This window comes from Botrytis porri (genome assembly GCF_014898465.1).
Source record: "Botrytis porri strain MUCL 3234 chromosome Unknown BPOR_002, whole genome shotgun sequence".
NCBI classification, from domain to species: Eukaryota; Fungi; Ascomycota; class Leotiomycetes; order Helotiales; family Sclerotiniaceae; genus Botrytis; species Botrytis porri.
Genome location: NW_024066076.1, coordinates 3,277,558 through 3,300,918, shown reverse-complemented (window position 1 = coordinate 3,300,918; position 23,361 = coordinate 3,277,558). Strand labels below are relative to the sequence as shown.

The 23,361-nt window shown below is 41.6% G+C and overlaps 8 protein-coding genes across 8 annotated transcripts; 3 read left to right on the top strand and 5 right to left on the bottom strand.

The window, feature by feature from the left end:
* Positions 1–2,432: 2,432 nt before the first annotated feature.
* Positions 2,433–6,203, bottom strand: EAF01_001981 (uncharacterized protein; the record flags this gene model as incomplete). Its single annotated transcript, XM_038910231.1, has 1 exon — positions 2,433–6,203. One exon carries the CDS (start codon positions 6,201–6,203, stop codon positions 2,433–2,435), a length of 3,771 nt encoding a protein of 1,256 aa, XP_038775043.1.
* A 754-nt stretch (positions 6,204–6,957) lies between these two features.
* EAF01_001980 (uncharacterized protein) lies at positions 6,958–8,631 on the top strand (the record flags this gene model as incomplete). The annotated part of the gene is made up of 5 exons (XM_038910230.1): positions 6,958–7,038; positions 7,095–7,188; positions 7,238–7,364; positions 7,423–7,574; positions 7,625–8,631. The coding sequence occupies 5 exons, from the start codon at positions 6,958–6,960 to the stop codon at positions 8,629–8,631; spliced, it is 1,461 nt and encodes a 486-aa protein (XP_038775042.1).
* Positions 8,632–9,750: 1,119 nt separating this feature from the next.
* EAF01_001979 (uncharacterized protein) lies at positions 9,751–11,532 on the top strand (the record flags this gene model as incomplete). Its single annotated transcript, XM_038910229.1, has 3 exons — positions 9,751–9,818; positions 9,897–10,812; positions 10,894–11,532. The coding sequence occupies 3 exons, from the start codon at positions 9,751–9,753 to the stop codon at positions 11,530–11,532; spliced, it is 1,623 nt and encodes a 540-aa protein (XP_038775041.1).
* Positions 11,533–12,278: 746 nt separating this feature from the next.
* Positions 12,279–14,012, bottom strand: EAF01_001978 (uncharacterized protein; the record flags this gene model as incomplete). Its single annotated transcript, XM_038910228.1, has 1 exon — positions 12,279–14,012. One exon carries the CDS (start codon positions 14,010–14,012, stop codon positions 12,279–12,281), a length of 1,734 nt encoding a protein of 577 aa, XP_038775040.1.
* A 1,059-nt stretch (positions 14,013–15,071) lies between these two features.
* On the top strand, positions 15,072–16,896 carry EAF01_001977 (uncharacterized protein; the record flags this gene model as incomplete). The annotated part of the gene is made up of 3 exons (XM_038910227.1): positions 15,072–15,301; positions 15,358–16,131; positions 16,188–16,896. 3 exons carry the CDS (start codon positions 15,072–15,074, stop codon positions 16,894–16,896), a joined length of 1,713 nt encoding a protein of 570 aa, XP_038775039.1.
* A 318-nt stretch (positions 16,897–17,214) lies between these two features.
* Positions 17,215–18,168, bottom strand: EAF01_001976 (uncharacterized protein; the record flags this gene model as incomplete). The annotated part of the gene is made up of 1 exon (XM_038910226.1): positions 17,215–18,168. The coding sequence occupies one exon, from the start codon at positions 18,166–18,168 to the stop codon at positions 17,215–17,217; it is 954 nt and encodes a 317-aa protein (XP_038775038.1).
* Positions 18,169–18,806: 638 nt separating this feature from the next.
* Positions 18,807–20,060, bottom strand: EAF01_001975 (uncharacterized protein; the record flags this gene model as incomplete). The annotated part of the gene is made up of 3 exons (XM_038910225.1): positions 18,807–19,252; positions 19,331–19,736; positions 19,758–20,060. 3 exons carry the CDS (start codon positions 20,058–20,060, stop codon positions 18,807–18,809), a joined length of 1,155 nt encoding a protein of 384 aa, XP_038775037.1.
* Positions 20,061–21,437: 1,377 nt separating this feature from the next.
* On the bottom strand, positions 21,438–21,867 carry EAF01_001974 (uncharacterized protein; the record flags this gene model as incomplete). The annotated part of the gene is made up of 2 exons (XM_038910224.1): positions 21,438–21,746; positions 21,802–21,867. 2 exons carry the CDS (start codon positions 21,865–21,867, stop codon positions 21,438–21,440), a joined length of 375 nt encoding a protein of 124 aa, XP_038775036.1.
* Positions 21,868–23,361: the final 1,494 nt, after the last annotated feature.

Below are 23,361 nucleotides of genomic sequence, written 5' to 3'. Positions count from 1 at the left end.
TGCTTAGACTTTATAATTTCATAATCCTTAATATCAAATGCTTTTTGAATCTTTTGAAAGAGTAATCGATAAGCGTATAAGTCTGTTTCTTTTTCAGATTCTAATATTAATATATATTTTTGTAGATTATTTGCTTTTTATAGTATTTCTTATTGAATTAAAAATGAATTTATATTTTATTGAAATATGAAATCATTATCTGAAATCGAATTCAAGCTTTGAACTTCTTTATTACTATTTTCAAGTAATAATCTGAACAAAAGAGGCTTAGTATGGTTTTGAGGCTATAAACCTGAAGCTTTTTATCCTAAAGTGATATTAATTAGAGTTAAACTCTTTAATCTTGCTTTTTAATAATATATAAGAAAATTCCTCTTGCTTATAGGTGTAGAATCAAATAGTGAACCTAATTTATTGAGCTTATACTAATATTCACATTTTAGAAAAGAGAATATCGATAAATCAAGAGGTTGTAATATATATGATGTATATAGAGGAAGGAATAAGAGGTATATATTGTTCTTAAAGCATTCAAGTATAAATTGAATAATTTCGTGGCTTCTATACCCGTTCAAAACAAGCAATCTAGCCTCTTTTAGGTCAAAAGGGGCGGTTTGAGAAATAAAGACCTCTTTTAATCATGCTAGATCTGTTTCATTAGTAGTTCATCTATTTTCTGTAATATGGAATTTCCAATCCTTATATATATCAAGCTCAGTAGAGAACCATTATTATTAAATACTTTTATTCTTATATATAACAAAAAATAATAATACTTTTCCTGTAACAAAAATACACTCAATAAAAAAGATCTAACTTTTTATGCCAAACTGTTTCTTTTGAATAAAGTATCTCTCAGCACTCCCAAGTACTATACCATTCAAGCCCTAATCTTCTATAATACTAGCTTCATTCATATTCCATCTGTTTTCCGGCTTAATATAAATAATAACCAGCAAATTCAATTTTTCGAAGAATTTACTAATAATTTCAATAATAGCACCTAAAACATATTGATTATTGATTCTAATTTGTCTTTTGATTTGAATTTCAGGGTTTCTAAGTAGGAAGTTGTGTATCCATCGTTTTCCAAGTATAGGCTCATTTCCTTTCACGTCGAGGAGGGTTTCGCCAATTTCTCGTATCTATTAATATATAGGACTAGTGCCCAAAGCCTTTTGAACTAATATCCATTCAACTAATGCTTTCTCCTATATCGGGGCTATCTTTTGTATATTTTGAGCACCTTTTTGATAAAAAAGGTAACCTTTTATATAGCATTAAAAAGTAGTATAGGGTATCCTATAATTCAAACCAGTTTTTCTAATAGTTATATCTCCTACTATAACATTAAATGTTATAGCAATATCATCTTCAATATAACCACTATCCATAATATAATTGACAATATATCAAATTTTTAAATCAATTGATTCAATGATTATTGAATTATTAAAGATTAAAGAAAGGTGGTTGGTTAGAGCGGTGAGATTTATAAGGTGGCCGAAAAGAGGGGTGGCCGAAAAGTGGGGTACTGAACTTATACAAAGACTTCATCCACATAGTCTTTGTCGTTCCTCATATCACATTGTCGAGCTGATATCGCAAACTCGAAAATAAAGCCCAACCCATATTTTCCGATCCCAAGGGTATTCCTTAATACCAACACTTGAGCGCTACGTCATAGTATATCGATTTCGATATGACCGAGCTTCGAAGACTTTCGGCTAGAAGGATGGCCTATCGTATCGTATCCTATCTCATCTCATTCTATATACACATCATCAACTAGCAGACCGCAGAAAGAAAAAGAAAAGGAAATTCACATATATCTCTTCCCAATTAACTCAAATATCTAGAACCTTCAGCTTTTGCAGGAATCAATACTGGAGTGGATGGATGGAAAGTGTATGTGAATGGGTTTCGTTGTCGAAGATTGGAGTGGAGAGGATATCTTTGCATCCACGTGTCATTGTTACAGAAATCGAAGTCGAAATCGAAGTCGAAATTGAAGAGGAAAGAGATCATACCATCCCATTCCAAATCCAATCACAAACACTCAAAACAAAACACCCTAAAACACCTAAAAACACACTCCAAGTGTAAGAACTCAGAGGAAGCAAAATTCCAAAGGAGAGATGAATTTATATACCCCCCGATACCTCCAGTCACCTAGTTAAGCGATGAAAGAAAGTTCGAGCTAGACGTCTTTATTATGTAATTAGATTCCATATCATGAAGCTAAGATTTATTTATCACGAAATCGGGGAAATTATGAACAATTGTTGCACATCTGGATAAGTGATAAGGGAATCAAGCTCCAGGACACGTATCCCAAGCTATGAATTCTATTTCCAAGTTCAAATCTACATGAAGCAGTGAATGAAAATCAACAGATCGATAAAGCACTCAAGGATCCCGGCATAAATACACTAAAAATCAAGTCTACCCAATCCTCTCTCCTTAACAGCCTCTTGAACCTTACAACAGACATCCACGTAAGCCTTTTCCCAGTGTCGTTTTCCTTTTCCCACAACTTCACTATCATCTATTAACCACCCCAACCATTTCACGACACCTACCACTTTTGCCAAATCCCTCTCGTCTAAAATAACTCTTCTCAAATATCTCTCCATTGCAGATACATCATCTGGATGTGGCCCTTCACTCTCGAATTCGCGATACCAGATTGTGAGAGTCTCTCTAAGTTCCTCTATTGTACTCAGTTCCTGCGTTGTGAAAGTGGGTTTCGGCGGTTTAGGAGGTAAGCGGATTCTTCGCGGTCCTAATGGAGCTGGATCTGGTTTCTTTACCTTCTTGACTGTAGATGTCATGAGCCCACCGCGTTTTTGTAGACGTTTCCGTCGATTTTCGGCTATTATTTCTTCGCGCATATCTTCGGGTAATGCGGCGAGGAATTCTGGGTCAAGAGCATCGGTATCATCACCAGCATCAATCGAGGCTTCTCGTCTGAGAGGGTTGGCTACAAATTTCGATTGGAGTGGACCACCTGGGGGTTCGGGTTTGATCGTAGGCCCGGGAGGTCTGCCTCGGCCTCGTTTCTTAACAGGAGTCGGTGGCTTTTTACCAGTTATTGTTCGATTTTTGCGAGGTGATTGAGGGAGAATCGTTTGTACCCCCGGTACTGAATGTGCAATGTGTGGCTTATAGCTTTCTAGTATTTCTGCTTTCATTTCTTCAGGCAGTGCATCAAATACTTCGGGGTCGAGCTGTGAAGGCATATAAGAAGAGACTTTGGGTTTAGCTGGACTTTCAGACAGAGACTCTTTCACAGGTATATTAGGAGTGTGTTCTCTTGACGCCGGCAAGCTTTTGCTCTGAGCCATTAGCCTTGATCTGATATCTGGAGGAAGTTCTTTCAAGACTTCGGGGTCGACTTGACTTGGCATAATAAATTGAGTTCCAGTCAAATTGAGCTTTCTGGCACTTTGATCACCAGCATTTGTTCTTGCAATGAAAGTTGCGGGATGAGCTGGAGTTGGTTTGGCTTTTAAAGGGCTACTTTCATCAATGGGATCTTCGGCATGTATCGATTTCGTAATAGACTTAGGTTTCGTTGGTGTTGCAAAATCGAAGATATCTTCCGAAAGTCGTTTTGTAGATTGTGCATATGGAATTATTTTCTGCTTCGTGGGAGTCTCTGGCCCATCAATGATGGGGTCCTCAGTAGCTTTCTTACTAGACTTTGATACCACAGGAGCACCGAAATTAATTCTTCTTTGACTGCCATCAAGTAAAAAACCATTGGCAAATTTCACAGGCTCAAGTTTGGTCATTTGTACGCCAAGGCCACGTAGCTCTCCAGGGGAGAAGCCATAACTTCTGAGAATTGAAATTGCTTCTCGTCCGATGATTAAAGCATCATTAGTAGCCACACCAAGGACTATGCTCTTGTTAAAAGTATCACAACTTCCATGACCAAGGAATTTGGGTGGGTCAAGAGGCGCATCGGCAGATTTCCTCATAATTTTCAGAGTCATTTGCTTCCCCTTTACCCTTTGCTCGATCAGTCGACGCTGTAATTCAATGCAGAGATTTTGAACAAATTCTTCAGCTTCAGTCTGTGAAGTGAACCTAATACCCCAGTTTACCTCGGCCGAGACAGACTTTCGTATGACTTGCTCTCCAACCTCTAATTTGTCAATACCCCTTGAATAGTCCCATATCCTTTCTCCAGTTTTGGGACCTAAAATAGTCCTCAGGCGATCCTTGGATAACTGTCGGATGTCTTTCACAAATTTAACTCCGATTTCTTCGAGCTTTCCCCCGATACTGTAGGCAACGCCGGGAAGATTCTTTACATCAAGTTTACCGATGAAATCCGAAACCTCTTCTGGTTTAATTTGATGCTGACCAGCTGGTTTAGCTTTTCGAAGTGCAACCTTCGCAAGTAAAATATTTCCTCCAATTCCGACAGATATATTGCAACCTGTCTTCTCTTTGATAACCTTTCGAAGTGTATTTCCAATCTCATCGGCTCTTTCTTGCTCTCTCTTAATGCTGCTCTCTAAAATTTCGACTCCATCAGTGCCACCAGCGGCTAAGCACAGAGAAGTAATATCAACGAGGGCTTCGTCTACACTGACACTTTGTACTACACCTCCAACATCTAGAATGGATTCGTAAAACAATCTACTTGCGTCTTCGTACGCTGGAAAATTATAGGGTAAAACCTTGATGTCGGGACACAATTTAATCGCATTTTTCATCCACATTCCATTTTTGATGCCAAATTCACGAGCTGGATAGTTGCAACTAGCAATCTCAGACCCGGTCCCACTTCCATGAGCAACAACTGCAGGTTTGTCGACAAATTCAGGTGCACTTTTGAGAGATACTGCACAAAAGAAACTATCAAAATCTACATGCATGATGTATCTTCGCGAGCCAGGTTTTCGTTTTGTTATTTGTTTTTGAGAGGCCGACTTTTCGGATGCCATCTGCTGAAATTTTGATTTAAGATCTGCCTTCCAGGTAGACAAATGATGCAGCCGGGATTCGGAATAGTATTGCTTGATAAAGTCCGGGTTTGCAGTAGTTGACTTTCGCATATGAGGATCTGCTAAAAGTTTTGCATTATGTTCTTCTGCAGTCTCAATCTTTGCCTTCTTGAGAGAGAGAGTGGTTTCTTCATCATTCGATCTCTTCTTGGTGTGGAGTGACGATTTCATTTCAGTAGGTACGAGTTCAGGTGTATGTGATCTTCCAACATCATGTGCTTCTTTCCTGGGAGGTGTAAGAAACTTTGGTTTCGTGGGAGTGACAGCTGTTGGACTTGACGAAACCTGAGGATCTGGAGATATTGAGGGGGGTTTCTTCATAAGAAAGTTATCCTTTGATATTTGTATAGACTTCAATACTGCTTTGCGAGCAGGAGTAGTGATATTGGCGGCGTGCTTCAAAGCTTCTTCTAAGGATGATGAAACTTCAAAGCTTCCACCTGAGCTTATAGTATCATAAACCGGGATTTGGTCGACTTCCTCGATGGTTTCGACCGTTTGATCTGTAGGTGATTGCGTAAATGCGCCAGGATTATGCGACATGATCTTTTGTACCTGCGAACTCGGGAATTGTGGCCCATCATCGTCATCAATATCTTCGGCGACATTTCTGACCTGACTGGTGTACCAACTTGCATTTGTTTGATCGCGGTATCCTCTCTGTGGGGTTGCTGATTGATTAACAACTTTACCACCACTAAATCCAAGTAATCGTTGACCGACTCCCTCATCCAAAACACGATAAGAATCCCATGGAAGACATTTTCCAGCTTTCACACTGTCTACTACCCAAGCTGGTTTCACGATTCTATATCGCTTAAACTCGATTGCTTTTTTGGGAGTCAGAGTTGATGCAATGATATGAGTAACGGCGGTTTTCCTATCCAAGTATTGCATGAAACCACCGCCATGAGATACTATCAGGTGATGAAGGTCACTCAAGGAGGGTTGGGTATAGCCGTTGACATGCGCCACGATACCACGAAAAATATTTGGATTTCCAGTCGATGTGGAGCGGACTTCTGCATCCAAATTCTGTAATTTAATCCTTTTGCGACGAAAATAATCCGAAAAGCCTCCAAATTTTGAACCTTCATACTCTTCACCACCTTCACTTTGGAAAGTATGCGATTCGATGCGCTTTCGAACCGATTCCGAATTCTTTTCCAGACGACTACCCATATTGACGGCAAGAATCGCAAACTCTTATCAACCACATGAATTATTTCCTCGGCATTTCATCTTTGATCACGATGGAAATTTGAGATGACACAAGATCAAATAGCGGTTGACTAGCTATTCATAGTTCACGAGTTATAACTCAATAGGTCTTGAAGCTGTAATGAATGAATGAATGGAATGATACGGTGATGTGAGCAGATAAAGAAAGAACCAGGGCTTGGAAAGCAATAGCGACCGTCGCGCCACAGTTTCTGAGAAGCACGCGTTTTGGAAGTTTGTGCAACGCGAAAACCATTATGATCACGTGATATTACGGATTATCTAACCACAGGGATTCTCCGCACGCATTGAAGAAATGGAAGAAGTGAAGTCCTCCAAGACAAGAAAAAACAACCAAAAATCAATGAATCAGGTATGTATTCTGACTGAGTACCTAGGTAGGTAGATGAAAGTCGATGCTAGTAAGTATCATGAATCGAATCATCGTCAAAGAATATTATTCCTCATTGGAGTTTCCTTTTCCTTTTCCTTTTCCTTTCCCCTTTGAATCTTGGAACCAGAACTACTGGGGACAGGTACAGTATTTAGTGTCTCAACGTCATTGAAAAGCCAACATGGTTTTTTTTAAGAATCGATCATCATTTTCTCTTTCTATCCATCAAGCAACCAGCGTTTTTCATTTTTTATTCTTATAGAACCTTTGTTTTATTGCTGCATTCAACATCTTAAACTCTTTCAACCTCAACCCTCCAATATGCATCCCAGAAATATGCCTGGAATTGCACACGAGAGATCGCCACTCATTCAACACGAAGAGGCTGGTGACAACAAAGAAGTCAGTATCCCCATCGGTCTGGTACCCTGATACCTGTTGAATGACATGTGTTTCAGTTACTCGAATTCTCAGAGCACGATGATGAAAATCCGAGAAATTGGTCGAATGGGAAGAAACTGGGGAACATCGCTGTCATTGCTACCATGGCCAGTATGTGTCTGATGATTCCTCACTCCGCTTTGACGCTAATGCCACATAGTTCTATCACCACTTGCAAGTAGTATGTTTGCACCTGGTATTAATCAGATCGCGGAGTCGTTGGACACAACACCTCAGGCTGTAATCGCATGTCAAACCGGCTTTGTTATCATGCTTGGCATTGGACCGTGAGAATATCCATCATAAGTCTGATAACTATGCCGTACTGACATGTTGACATGATAGTCTTTTGCTTGCTCCTTTGTCTGAGACCTTCGGTCGAAAGCCCGTGTATTTGGTCTGCTTTGGCATTTTTACTTTGCTCCAGATTCCAACCGCACTAAGTTCAAATATCGCTACCCTCATCACATTTCGCTCCATCGCTGGATTCTTTGGGAGTAATACTTCTTTATCCCTGTCTAAACAGAGTATCACTGATTTCATACAGGTGTTTCAATTGCCAATGGAGGTGGAACCATCTCTGACATGTATCTGCCAAGTGAACGAGCAGGTGTTTTCGGATGGTATCTACTGGGGCCACTTCTAGGACCAACAATAGGACCTCTTCTTGGCGGCGTTATTCTGCAAAATCTTAAATGGCCATGGCTATTTTGGATCTTGTTGATGATATGTGGTGTCGTTTTCGCTGGTGTATATTTTTTTCTGCACGAAACTTATGTTCCTATTCTTCTTACTCATCGAAAGAAGGAACTTGAAGAGTGCTCGGACGTTAAATATTATTTCGAAGGAGAAGATTCGAGACCCTTTTCATCAAAAGCTATCCAAGCAATACATCGACCACTAAAAATACTATTTACTCAACCCATAGTATTGATCATGTCAACATATCAAGCTCTTATTTTCGCCACAACATACAGTCTTTATACCCAATTTTCGCAAATCTATGGCGATGGATATGGCTTTAGCACTGTTCAAGTAGGACTTGTATATCTTGCCCCAGGACTTGGATTTCTTTCGGCAGTAAGATTCCTAGTTCCGAAAATCGACGATATCCGGAATCATCTTACACGCAAAAACAAGGGCGAAGCAAAACCTGAATTTCGTCTTCCCCTTGCAAATATCGGCGCAGTTCTCATTCCCATCACATTATTTTCATTCGCCTGGATGGTGGAGTACCGCGTACACTGGGCCTTTACACTCATAGCCACTTTCTTTTATGGTATTGGTCAGGTTGCTATCTTCAATACCGTACAGAACTATTACATCGATAGTTTCGAGAAATATGCGGCAAGTGCCATCGCAGCCGGAGCATTCTTTAGAAGTGTGTTCGGTGGAATTGTACCTCTAATCACGCCAACCATTTTGGACAATATTGGAGTTGGGTGGGGACTGAGCATTTTTGCGTTTTTGAGTGTTGCAATTGCCCCAAGTCCTATACTATTTTATTACTATGGCGCCTCATTGAGAAAAAGATTCTCAATAGACTTGGAGTAAGACGGTCCCTTGAATTTTGATGGCCATTCAGATAGAATATTCCAGTCGGTATCCGCTTTTCCAATATGGACAGTCACTTCACTGCCCTTGTCAGACGTTTTGTGCGAGTGAACAAAAATGATGCACAGTCATATGTTGGATGCCGCAGCGAGCGATTGCTTTATAGTTGTTTTGGAATGATTTGAAAACTTGATCTGTGTTTCTCCTTTGATGTCTTGGTGCAATATAGAATTTGGAATTCATACATGTAATCATCAGTGATTTTGACATGGTACTGGCCGTCAGGATCCACAACTGTTCCTCCGGGACTCACGGCACCTACGTCACATAAATCTATTGGCCGATATGTCTGTGATATCTACCGACATGCATCTCAAATGTCACCCTTTATTACATAGCTGTACCTTTCAAAACCTGTGCTAAATACTAAATTTATGGACCACATTTACATGTGAAGTTTCAACATTTTACTTTTGGCGATGCCGCTTGCTCTTGCCATGGTAGTTACGAAATCTGTACCCACACATTGTGGATCCATTGAACTTCAATTTCTCTGGAGACCCCAAACCAAGATTCACGCTGTCAAGAAAACCCGGAGCATTGCCGCAACATTCTCCACAACAAATAATCTACTGCAATTTCCGCACAATTCTACGTTAGCGTTGAGCTATATCACATGTATGCGCTCCTATAAACAATCAGAGAAAACCGGGCCTGTCTAACGGCCCGATCTGAAGTTATGAGTGATTCGATGCCTCCGATGTCTACCGTGATTCGACTTTACTCAATATGTGGATTGTAGGTGGAAGCACGGGCTTTAATTAACCTCCACTATCAAGAAACATAGTACGACACTAAAACAACCATCTTGACGATCTCGACTTCATATAGGATAGATGTCGAGGAAATTAATATGCGCACCAATGACACACGACAGTTAATCTTTTGGGGTTCTCTCCATGGGGTGTCCCACAAATTTTGTATCGAGTCTCGAAGAAAACATCTGGTGTGTAGATGCCCTATATGATATTATCATTGTATATAGATGAGTGAATTTCTCACATCTTGACTTCTGATTTCCCCAGGGAAGAAAGATTTCCTAGATCTCTACTGCTCAAAATGGTGCATCTTCCAAAGATCAACAATATCTATTTTCTGGCTTCTATCGCCACTGTTGGTGGAATGCTGTAAGTGCCAAATTTGCAACCTACAATCTACAGCTCAACTTTCAAAATTACACAGTGAGTCTAACGAAAGATATTTAGGTTTGGTTTCGATATTTCATCTATGTCAGCCATTATCGGCACTAGCCAATATATAGACTTTTTCAATAATCCCCAAGGTGTCGTTCAAGGAGGTATTGGTTCAGCCTTGGCTGGTGGTTCAGTCATTGGTGCAATCATGGCTGGTCCTGTATCCAACAAGTACGGTCGTCGAGACTCTTTATCCTTCGCTTGTATCTGGTGGCTACTCGGTACCGCTCTCCAAACCTCCTGTAATGGAATCGGCATGTTAGTCGCTGGTCGTTTCATCAATGGTATCTGCGTAGGCATCACTTCCTCGCAAGCACCTGTATATCTGGCCGAGATTGCCAAGAAAGAAAGTCGAGGATCAATTATCGTTATTCAACAATGGTCTATTGAATGGGGTATCTTCATCATGTATTTTGTGGGATACGGATGCAGTTTTATCAAGTCCTCCCCCACAGCATCATTCCGTACCGCATGGGCTATGCAATTCATTCCCTGTATCATTCTTATGATGGGTATCCCATTTCTTCCTCGCTCACCTCGCTGGCTTGCAAAAGTCGGACGCGAAAAAGAAGCCATTGCTATTCTGGCAGATATTCAAGCAGGCGGTAATATCAATGATCCGCTCGTGATAGCTGAATGGGAAGAAATCACCACCATTCTTGCTGCTGAACGTGAAGGCCAAAAGGGATGGAGACGATTCTTCAAAAACGGAATGTGGAAACGTACTTTGGCGGGTACGTCTGTACAGGCATGGCAACAATTGAGCGGTGCGAATGTGATGACTTACTATGTGGTTTATATTTTCGAAATGGCTAGCTTGACAGGAAATATCGGGCTTGTTTCTTCGGGCATTCAATATGCTATTTTCATCATCGGGACTGCAGCAACTTACTTCTTCATTGATAAAACTGGTCGAAGACCTTTGCTCGTAAGTACTTCTTTTTTTAATCCTCTAACCCATTCTCTCTCAACAAACTCAAAAACCCAAATCACTAACCCAAACCCCCAGATCTACGGTGCCCTGGGCATGGGCATCTGCATGTTCGTCGTCGGCGGCATCCTCGGCTCCTACGGCACCTACCTCCCCAACGGTCTCGACGGCAATCTCAGCGTTCGCGTGCAAGTCTCCGGTTCCCCAGCCTACACCGTCATCGCCTTCTGCTATCTCCTCGTCCTTCTCTACTCCGTTACTCTCGCGCCCATCGCCTGGGTCTACGCCGCGGAAGTCTGGTCCCTCGAAACCCGCGCCACAGGAATGGCGCTCGCCTCGATCGCAAATTGGCTCTTCAATTTCGCGATTGGATTGTTTATCCCGAGTGCGTTTCAAAATATTAGTTGGAAACTTTTTATTATTTTTGGGGTCTTGTGTTTTGCGGCCGCCGTGCAGGCGTTTTTTACGTATCCGGAGACCGCCGGGAAGACGCTGGAGGAGATTGAATTGCTTTTTGCGAGGGGCGGACCGAGGCCGTGGAGGACGAGGCCAGGGGGCAGTTTGCTGGATGAGAGAGTTAGGGATGTGGTTGTGGGGGAGGAGAAGGGGGTGCTGGAGGAGAGGGTGGAGTTTGGGGGGGTAGGCAGGGAGAGAGGGGTGGATGTGGATGTGGATGTGGATGTGGATGTGGATGGGAAGCGGGGGAGGGTGGTTTAGATTTTTGGGTTTGGGAGGGTGGAGATTAAATGAGGGATGGATAGATGGATAGATTAATACCATGGGTTTTTATGAGATTATGAGGAGTTTGGAATATATATTTGAAATTAATATTCTAGAGAAACTTTTATTATGTTTATTGGTCATCTGGGTATCCATCCATCTAATGCTGTGATTCTCGAGTTTTCGGGCTTGTGGATATTCGATGAAGGTAAAATGAAGAGTAAGTTATGCTCGCCATTGGAGCGGATAATACCGCTCTCTTGTTTTAATTTCTATATCGTGAAATAACTATTCTGTGAACCGAATTAGATACCATAATATCATGATACCCATCCATACTTTTCATATAAAATCCTGCATTGAATATCTAGATGGATAATATATATTCAGAGTATTGAATAATAAACATCAAACCAAAACCTCGAATTTTCCTGTATAAGCGAGCAAAGAGGAGCTTGAAGATAAGAAGAAACTCTGTTTTACGGAATGCTCAAGCTGTAGGGATGGGAATACCGAGAATAGGCTTTAAAAGGGGGGGTTGCACAAGGGCTTAAGAGTCAATATAGAACTTCATTTTTTTTATTTAAAAATCGAGGTTATGATGAGTTGTGAGTTCTCTAATGTGTTTGTGGTATGTGTCTATGTTGACTTTTGATGTGCAGTCTTTTGAAAAAGAAAAAAAAGAAAAAAAACACAAGCTTCCAAATAGATGGAATTTAGTGCAAATCAAACTGATGATCAGACTAATACTCGTCATCTTCATCATCCTCATCCTCATCCAAGAACCGTACCGAAGATCTCCTACTCTCCTCTTCCGGCAACCCATCCCTTCCCACCGAAGAAACACTCTCCTCCGCCGGCGGATCTCTCTCCTTCGCTTCCCTTACCCATTTCCTCACATGCCGATGCTGATAACAAAGCGGACTAACCAACGCTTCCACCGTACTCCCACTCAGGGGCGTCACCAACGAAACTCTTCTCGAACATTGTTTTCCCGTTGCGGTTAAAGCCATGCAAAGACGTGGTGTGCGTTCATCGTCTGCCCAGTCTTTTTCGTCTTCGTAGTGCACGTATCGCTGACGGATGGGTGGATAGGATGTAGAGGTGTTGTGTCGTTCGCGGAGGGGAAGATCGGCGTTGGGATAGTAGTAGTGTCGTTCGGAGGGGTTGAGGGAGAAAAATTGGGAGGCGTTGGCGGGGATTGGTGATCGTTGCGCTTTGGTGTCGGAGGATTGTGTTGAAGAGGATCTTGAAGTAGAGGAACTTGGACTTGAACTTTGACTTTGGGAACGAGGCTGGGGCTCTTTTAAGCTCTTATTTCGTGTTGGAATTGAATCATCTGTCGAATTGGTGGTAGCTGAGTTTGTAGCTCGGCCCTGTCTTGTTGTAACGGTGGGATAACGTGTTGAATTTGATTTGTCTGAAGGATTTGTATATCGACTTGAGACTTCCTTGACAGAGTAGTTTTGTGGCTTTCCTAAACGGTATAACAGTGTGAATTCTTCATCTGCGTAATAATCTCTCTCTGAAGGATAAGAGTAGCTTTGTCGCCTCCATGCTCTAGTGTGAGACTGATTTTGTGATTGTGCTATATCACCATCTATTGTTCGATAAGTCGGCTCACGACTAGATCTCGCCGATGGGGCCCGAAAGACTGGCCGTCGTCGCTCTCTTTTCGGCTTCTTAACAGTCTGGAAACTAAGTAAAGTCAAGAGGAAAAAAATGATGCAGAAAATGCCGAAAGGTACAGTCAAAATATCGACACAAAATAGTGTACACTGCTTGCCTAAAGTTGGCCAATCAGTGTTTGCCGGAATTTGTGACCATGGTATGTACGGTTCTCTCTTTTCTATCAGCACCTTAAAATTATCGCAACCCCTTTGAAAGTCGAGATATATGTCCTTAATCGTTTCATTGCTGTGGTTCCCACTTTTCCAGGTCTCAACACGACGCCATATACTGTCGCTCATAGAGTAAGGTAGCAGGTTGTCCACAAGTATATGAACCACATTTACCCAGGTCGCCGTACAAAACTGAATACCGCCATGTTCTCCAGTAGGGCACATCAATTCAGTTGATAAAGTGTCATAATCCCACGGCCACGGTTTAGGCGCGAAGCTGTCAATTTCACGATGTTTCCTTACCCACCGACTGTTCCAATAATCAATTCCAAATCTGGGTAGATAATCGGATGAGGAACGGCAACCAAAAACCTTTTCACAAACCATTAGGTGATGAAAACGTTTCTCATCGTCACTCAGTACCTCGTAAGCCTCGTTGATAAGCTGAATGGCAGTTTCGGCACTATTATTCTGCTCTGTACCTCGTAAATTATCTGGATGAATCAATTCGAGAAGGCGACGATGTGCTTGTTCAATTTCTTCTTGAGTTGCACTGAGCGGAAGATCAAGATTGTAATAATGAGGAGTGAGATTTGGACTGTGGCATTGCCAATATTTTTTCATGATCTCGTTCATCTTGCAGAGCCTCACATGGAAACCGTTCTAGTGACAATATAGCAATATAACGATATAACAGTATAAAGATACACGCAGAAACAATCTAGGGGATAGTTATCATGGTAAAGCCACCGGAGTTTTCGAAGATGAATAGCAGGATACAAACGTTGATCGTGGAAGGACATGTCTTGGCAGACAGACAAAGAGTGGAATGTTAGACACTTCTCTAAGACTGTGATGACTTAACGTAAAGAATGCTGCAAACAGGTTCGTGCGGTGTAGTCTTTCTTATCTGTCTGGTACAGAAAGACAATTGCATTGTTTGAAGTTCTCAATATCTCTTTGGTCTTCTTGTTCTTGCATCCCACACTCAACATTCTTCAATTATCGTGGCATCACTGATCATGAGAAACGATCAATATGTGTGATTTTCTCGTAACTTCAAATGTAATCTAAGCCCAATGAACTTTCATTAAGAATATCTGAGTTCATGGCAAGTCTCTAGATCTTTCATAGGTCACGATCATGGTCTTGTAATCACATATGGTTGGTAACTGAATGACTGGTTAACGTTGGAGAAAATGAAACGAGACCGGCGGGCGGTGAGAGATGTCATTAAAAGGATTATGTAAGCACCACCGGCTTCATTTCTTCATTCATTCCTCGACCACCTGGTGGACCAAATTTATGTTCGTCGATACCAACTCTTGCTTGCTATCATCGTGATGAAATCAGTTGAAGTATTTTACCATCTCTTCACGAGCGAATTTTCGACCGAACAAGATGGAATATTAGAATGATAAAGTTACCACTACTACGTGGAGGGTTGGACTTCACCTATGACAACAAAGAACTTCCTACGATAACTAAACCTTCTATAAACTACAAACTTTTGTCCCGACAATTTGAAGGGTCAAGGAACAATGCTAAGAACAATAAAAGGCAAGTGCCACGAGTTATTGAGATACGCCTATTTCATTTAAAATTTGGGAATAGACAGAGATAGAAATATAAGTTATAATTCATTCTCTGTCAAGTCCTTCTATCCCGAGGTCCTGGATCAATGTTGTATTGAATATGAAAATCCTGGATAACATCCATCTTTATGGAGGCTGGAAGGCAACAGCCGTGTCTGTCTGCCTTTTGCCCTTCCTGTTGTCTTACATTGTGACTACAATTAAGTCTGTCATTGCTGTGCGCAGTAAAAAGAATGATAAATCGCCCGCTATTGATCCATCAGTGGATTTTATATTTGGGAACCTCATACCATTTTCTTTCGACAATCGTGGATATATGGCACACCTTATGTAAGTATATGGCGGAGTATCCATGGCTATTTGAGTTGACTTATAAATGTGACCAGAAAACGTTTCGGTTCCCATGTGCCTGTTCGAATTCGAGTCGCCTCCGATAGCTTTTACTTTGTTTCAGGGCCAGAATATATACTCAAATTGTTCCGCGGCTCTCGGGATCTTACTGTCATTCCTGCCATGGCGGCTATTGTGGAACGAATATTCGGCGCTCCTCCTGAAGCCAGTGCTGTACTTTTGGATGACAACACTGGAACCTCACCAAAGCCGCTGCCTGATAGCAACCCTTTGCCCGCAGACCAACGTTATCACCATATCTCACATCAAGCATATACTGATAACCTCACAGGTGTGAAATTGGCAGAAGTCGTAACTCGGTTCCTGACGAATCTTAGCACAGAACTGGATAAAATTGACATGGGAACAAACGAATGGCTGGAAATACCGGATCTGTACTCTTTTGTGCAGAATGCAGTATTCAATGCTAACACCCTTGCACTTTGTGGGTCTCACATATTTGAGATTAATCCTACATTTACTGAGGACTTTTGGAACTTTGATTCTCAGGTTGGAGGACCACTTAAGGGTATTTCAAGATTTTTCATCCCTGGCGCATATAGGATAAGAGACAAAATGGTCAAGAGTATCCTTGAATGGCATCGATCAGCAGAAACATATGTCAATCATAATGATAAGGAACTTGATAAGAAGTCATGGGAACCATATTATGGCTCAAGGCTTTTCCGAGACCGAGCACGCCATCTTTCTAAGATTAATGGCTTCGGTGATCAAGCTCGTGCGGCTAATGATCTTGGCCTGATATGGGGGTACGGTGATATGCAATTGGAACCTAATTTTTTGAATGCAATCTAATGCTTCACAGTGCAAATTCCAATAGTGTTCCAGCGATCGCTTGGTGTATCCTGGATATTATTTGTCGTCCGGATCTTCTTTCACAAGTCCACGCTGAACTTGCTTCCATCACGAAACTAAATCCAACTGCAAATCTCGACCAACAAATGCCTGATCTTCTATCTAACCTCCTCCTTCAATCAATTTATTGCGAGGAGCTGAGATTGCGAAACGCCGCGGCCCTTCAACGCAGTACTGTCTCCTCCGACTTCAAGCTAGGTCCATGGAAATTTCCTAAAGAGGCCATGATTCTAGCAAGTATCTGGTTCGCGGGTCATGACAAGAATGTCTGGAACGAAGGCGCAAACGGAGAGCATGATGTTGATAGCTTTTGGCCCCAACGTTTCATTCTTTACCCCAATAATTCATACAGCGGCCCAAGAAAATCAGATTCGGGTAAACATCCATCTAAGAAGATCACAAAACCTAAACTCGCAACGGACACGGTCAGCGGCTCCTGGATCCCTTATGGTGGTGGTCAGCAAATATGTCCAGGTCGATTTTATGCAAAGCAAGAATCTATCGGGAGTATAGCGATGTTTTTGTCCAAATTTGATATTGAGTTGACTGGTGATAAAAATCCTGAACCAGACTTCAAGTACTTCTCACTGGGGGTTTTACCACCCAAAGGTAGTTTCCCGGCGAGATTGCGAAGAAGGTCTGCGAAGGTTTCTGGGTAGGCGACTAAATATTATAGAGCTTGATTTTATAATGGTAGCTTTTTTCGGTACCTTCTAGCTGGCTTCACACGAGCATTTAGATTCTGTCGCAATTTGCCATTTAGATTGTGGTTAAGATCTTGGTCAAAACTCCGCTATTGTTTACACCTGCTTTAAATCTGTACAATGTGTTTTGCTAGTAGTTCAAATTGATGTTTTTTGAGCTCTTGTATTTGTCATCTCTCCACCCAAAAGCATTGATACGAATCCTTTCATTGTTCAACCTTAATTGGAGAATGTGTGTTTATATAATGCTAACTTCCTATAGAAGCTTTATGGCTAGATCTTCGTTGCCGTCGTTTTAGGTAGAGCGAGTTCTATGTACCAAGGCTTTTGCATCGGTTGATACCTCAGGTTCATTATGCTTGCATTAACCATTAAAGTTTCTTTACCATTTTCAATATGTTCAGTATTCAATCCCGGCCACCCACATTCAACTTTCCTCATTTTTGAAATACCATCCTCTCCCCAAGTCGCTACTTCTGCACCATGCGCTTCATGAATGTGCCCGCAGCAAAACAACGTCGGTTTTGCTCTTTCCAGTGCCTTGATCAAATTACAGCAGCCTACATGTCCAGCACGTCCATGCACTTCGTCTAAGACGCCCATCGGAGGCCCATGAGTCATGACAATATCAATATTCTTACCACCTTCGTCCTCCCCAAAACTCGGTATCCGCACCGCGCCAGACACGCTTTGCATCCCCAATTCAAGTTCATCTGGACCATTAAATCGATCTTGATACCTTTCATACGCGAATCCGAATCCGCAAAATTCGGGCGTATATGGACTTGCATAGATTCTCAACGCAGCTCCATTCTCGAGACTAAAATCATGCACCCCCTCCTCCAGATAAACAACACCAGCATCCCTGGCCAAATCACCCTTCATAATCTCATTTCCCGCAGCACATTCTTCTAAACTCTCTTTATATTCTTCGCTCGTGTATGAGTGCCCAAGATTGCGTACAACCCACGTTTTATCCAAAGTCCGGTCGTGATTCCCCGCAATCACGAGTTTTAACTTGGCGGGGATGGCTTTTAACATTTGTAGCGCGCTGCGATATTCAGATAAGTCACCAACTCTGGTGAGATCACCACAGTGGAGAAGAACATCTATGTCTGATGGGATTTTAGAAAGTGAGAGAGGAATATCGGCATCGTTGAACTCGAAGGTGTGGGTGTCTGAAATGACCATCACGCGAGTGGGAATTTTTGGTTGTTGGCCCGCCATTCTTGGTTTGGGAGATCGTTGTAAATGTTTTGTAGAGTTCTGGAAAAAGAATTTTGATGGAAGAAGAGGGAGTCGCATAAGTAATTGGTAATAATGTAATGATGAAGATGCAAAAACAAGCTGAATCCAAAGTGCTGCCTTGCTGTGTGCACGTGACTAGTTGTCAGACTGCTCGTTGCGCCACTGAGCCGCGCCAGCCCCGCAATTGTCTCACAATAGATAGAACATCACGACACGCACCAGAGGCAACAATAGAACGTCAATCTAAATGACTGCAAAGCCCTTCTTCTCGATGCATTGTAGGCATGGGCGGGTAATTGAGGGTCTACAATCTATCAATCACTTTTCCTGTTTTTGGTAGACTTTTGTTCTCTATTTTCACATGGTTACATTTTTCACAGGCCAAGGAAATGGCTGTACTTCATGTTTTTTTGTGTGTTTTTTATTATTATTAATATTGCAATATGTATAGAATCTGCTCTCCTACCCGTCCATCAAACCGTCGGCTGATAGAGTATGATTTGGGCCCTCATTGCCAGTATATCAGTAACCTTAATCCAGACAGTCAACTACTGGAGTAAAATGGAAACTTGACAAGTTGACCATGTCTGCAACAGAGAGTGAAATCTCCAACTCTCTCATCGAATTGGCCACTGAATTTCCGGTGATGCATTTTTCTTCAAAGATGTCAATTGAAGCCCAGTGACTTCTTCCGCTGTATGTCTGATCCACGATGTCATAATATTAGAGATTCCATGGTCCTGATCGCTTTGGACATCTGGTATCAATGACATAGCAGCGCACAATGAAGTTGGTTTGATACACTTGATCTTCTTTTCCAAAATCGAAAAAGACCACTCTTTGTATGGTTTTGTTGGAAGTGGGTATATCTGTTGTTCAATGGCACCTTTCAACAACATGCCTAGCATCATTGCATCACATTTCTTACGGTAAGACTCTCTATCTTCACCGCATATAGTGCGAATCGAATATTTCGAACTGTTGTTCTGATATCGCTGTATGGTGTAATCACACAAATCAACCACCTCAGCAATTGCGTGTTGGCGAGACTTTTCAAGCTCATCTATAAAAGTCGTGTCAGCGCTTGTTAGATGACCAAATAGAAACAGGATTTAGACTGGAAAGAACCTAAGACGCTTACCTAAAACAATCTGGGGAATCGGTAGACTACTAATGCTGAACAATTTTTGGATTCCATTTCCAGTATAGTTGAGAGCAAGGCCTTTCGTAATTTCTTCGATTACATCTGTCATATTGAAAGTCCAAGCTATGAAGATCCAGCGAGGTATGTCTTCTCCCGATACGGAGTCGTGGCCAGCTGACATCTTCCAGGCTGGTGTGAATACATAAGGAACCTCATGCATTTGGTACTTGTCGCATAAAAGTGCAATTCGCGTGAACATGGGTAAATTAATATCCAAAGGAACGGATCTGAATCGTCCATGTATGATGTTGAGTAAATGGATCCATGCCTTTGAATCGTCATCGCGAAGCAATAATTCCATCTTGCCGGTTTTCTTCAGCTCGATACTCTCTTGAGAGCCTGTCTAGAGCATAGTTTTGAATACTGGTGAAGCAACGGACATATGTTTAGATGAGACTAACATGCGGACTTGCTTCAACTCGACCCAAGAAGTATCAATTAATACAGAAAGTTCGTCGGCTGATAGGTTGATTTGCGAGATGTCCGGTAACTTAATTAAACTCTTGGACTCTCCATTTGATGACTCGGCATCTGTAATCTGTAAATCATCTTCGGATGAATCGGCGTCAGTCCAGGTATCATCCGTCTGGGAAGATGAACACTCTTCTGGATCGAATACTAGAACTAGGTCTCCATCTGTATCGATGATCAACGCATCGCTGGTCATTTTGATGAGATGAGAATTATTCTGTATGTAAATTGTAAAATCTTTTCGCTGGTTTAAGTTAGGTGATGAACAATATGATTTTGTTGAAGTACATCGTAGTAGTTGTGTTGGATAATTTCGAAGATTATAAACTTTCAATAATAGAAAGCGACGCTAAATGCTGTCGCTAATTTATAAGCTAGCGCATACTGTTAGTCATAGTCATGAATATAATGGCCGTATTGAAATCTTGGTGATGGGTTCGAATACAAAAAGATTCGAGTGTACAGGACTAGCAGAAGAGATGGTGATTCGCTAAGCTAAAACTAGCCAGTGAATTTACTATCAACTTTACGCATTATCAAGTGAAGTCATGTAAACATTTTAATATGATGTGAATACAAGGAATTCACTTAATTATGAATTGCTATAGAGCACGAGAATACAGCAAACTCCACGAAGTATTATGATACTTATGAATAACGACGATTTCTAGGTACTCGATCATGTTAATTGCGGAGTTAATGGACGGCAGATTGACCATCACTCAAATACACCCACCAGTAGACTTTCTATCACTATAGAATCATGAATAGAAAAGGAAAAGAAATGATATTCACACTCATACTTGTAAACGAGGCGATTTCTTGAGGAGTAGAGCCAACCTCCGTTCTTGCATTTCAACCCTGAAAGACAAAAAGACCTTATAATTATTTTGATACCATGATCGAAGTTTGGTATTGCTCTGAAGTTAGAGTCATTTCAAATTACATAATTATGAAGTCGTAGTCATATCAAAATCATTTCCCCTCGCTATCAGTCATTTCAATGATGTGTTATGGTATCAAATAATATGTAGTCTTAAGATCATGTGATTGATATGATGAATATGGTGTCAGTGTCGTCACAGAGATTTGTTGATGATATGATGTTACGCTACATTTCTGGATTTGACAGGTATGTACCACTCAGAACCCTAATTTTTGCGTCTAGATATGGTTATTCAAGGGTGCTGGCTTGTAGAGTCGCATGTAACCATCTCTGTGACAAGTTGAGTACCTTTCACAGCCAGATCCTTGGCTCAATTTCTTCGAATTAGTTTCAAATGTTCCGGCACTTAAAACAGGCTTTTTACAAGAGACTTGAAGACAATATCACATTGCACAGCCAAAAGATACATCATAATAGATTTGCATTTAAATGAATGTTATGCAAAATCGCATCAACCTCTCATCACCTCAAATTCATTATCGTGTACGCGAACAGAAACAAGAACAACTGCTTCGAAAACCACGTCACCTCCCCACCAATTCTCAGAAAACAAGTCCTCTTCCAACCCCCCCTCTCATATCTGTACCATCATCATCTCCTACGTCCATCAAAGCCTAATCGTATTACTTATAGAGAGATTGGCAAGAAGATGGTAAGACCATTTGCAACATTGAGACAGCTGAGAGAGAGCAAGCCAACGGAATTGCAGCAGTAATCTCCATCTTCTTTGCCGGTACGGGCTTCAATTCCTCGTTCCTCGAGAGCACGGTTCTTAAGGGAGATTGGAATGGTAATGCCAACATTGTTCAAGATGTTGGTGCAGGTGAGGAGGGTGAGAAGTCCGTTGGATGCACAGGTGTATTTGGAGCCGGAACAGGTGGGAGCGCCGGTTGGGGAAGTGCTGCCCCAGGTGTGAGATGGGCTACCGCCACTGTTCTGAGATTGAATGTTAGTTTGATAGATCAGAGGAGATGAGGTGTCAGGGACTTACGTTTGGGAGAGCAGCAACGCTGACAGCGAGGAGGGTTGTGACGACGGCGGAGAATGAGGCGTGCATTTTGAAGTATTGGAAGTTTGAAAGCTTGAGAGAGCTGGTAAATGTTGTTTGTTGAAGGGCTTGTTGAAGTGATTGATGATGTGGTTGATGTTGTTTGAGATGTGAATTCGTCTGCTCTTTATAGACTTCTCGAAAGGTGCGATATACCACTTTAGAGTCACTACACTAACAGGAAATCCCAGCTGCACGAAGTTCTTGAGATAAAAAAGCCATCCACGTAGGTGGATTCTTTGACATTCTTGAATGAGAAGCGAGTGAGTGGATCTAGACTGGCACTACCAACTTCTCATATGAGGGAAGTGGCATCTGGATCTTTCAGCGACGCCTTGAATGCAGATCATAGCCGTTTCATGGGAAGAATCACATCTGAATGGTTGTCTTCGATGGCTGTTCTCAATATTCACATTCGTGTTGTATATTCAAATTCCTTGTTATTTCCTGTTCTGACTGACTGACTTCAGTGAAAACATTGGAGAATATGTGTCTGCGTCTCATGATTCGCTATTGCTTTCCATCTCTGTAGTAACGAAGGATCACCAAGAAATGCCGAGAAGCATAATTGTTCCAGATGAGGGCATTCACACTGCATTGTTGACGTGTAAGAGGCAAAAGATCTACATAATAATGATCCATAACACTATTGAACGTGATCCCCGTTCTAATGTTCTAGACTAGTCTTGAATTCAACATGAAGTTCTAATACAGATTCGGATTACTCGCCACCTAAAGAGCCAAAGATCCAGGCGAAGGAGATCGAGATGGCCTACATAATACGTGGAGAAAAAAAGCAAAGAACTCGCATGATCTATCAAGTAGCAGCACTTGGTAATTGACAGGTACCACACCACAACTAAATTACATTGTGTCCTAGTTGTTCTAAAATTATCCTTCTAGCACTGACAGAGTCTAGATTGCATTCAACCTGCCGATTTCGCTTGAATAACTTTCCTTTATGATGATCGGCGAAGATGAAAAATCCCAACTCTTCATTTAACCAACTCAGTCACTTGTTGAAAGAGTCTACCATGGAGACCTCATGTGTCCCAAACAGTCGATCTACTGTTACTAACTTGGATAAAGTTCGTAGCGACAAATATTCCCGTTTTCCATCTCCACCACGTTGAAAGCACCGTGTAATCCCCGCAATTTTATGGCTCCCAGTAGGGACAGATAATGCATGGAATTCAGAGCTAAATTTGGAACAAATAAATTTCAATTATCAATGGTGTTGATGACCTGGAGATCCTCTCTATATTATGCAGAAAAGACAACTCGGATAAACTTGATAAGATTACTCCATGCCGCAAGTGCGCACTCAACGAAAAGAAGTCACACAACTCTCAATCTCAATTTAATTAAGAGTACCGTTGTATTTCCATTGATTTGTTTCCTGATATCCGTATCATCTTCACTGACAACCGTGATTTCCACAAGGATCTGATCAAATTTGAGGCTTAATGTTCAAAAGCTGAACCTAAAATGTGGTGCATTAGC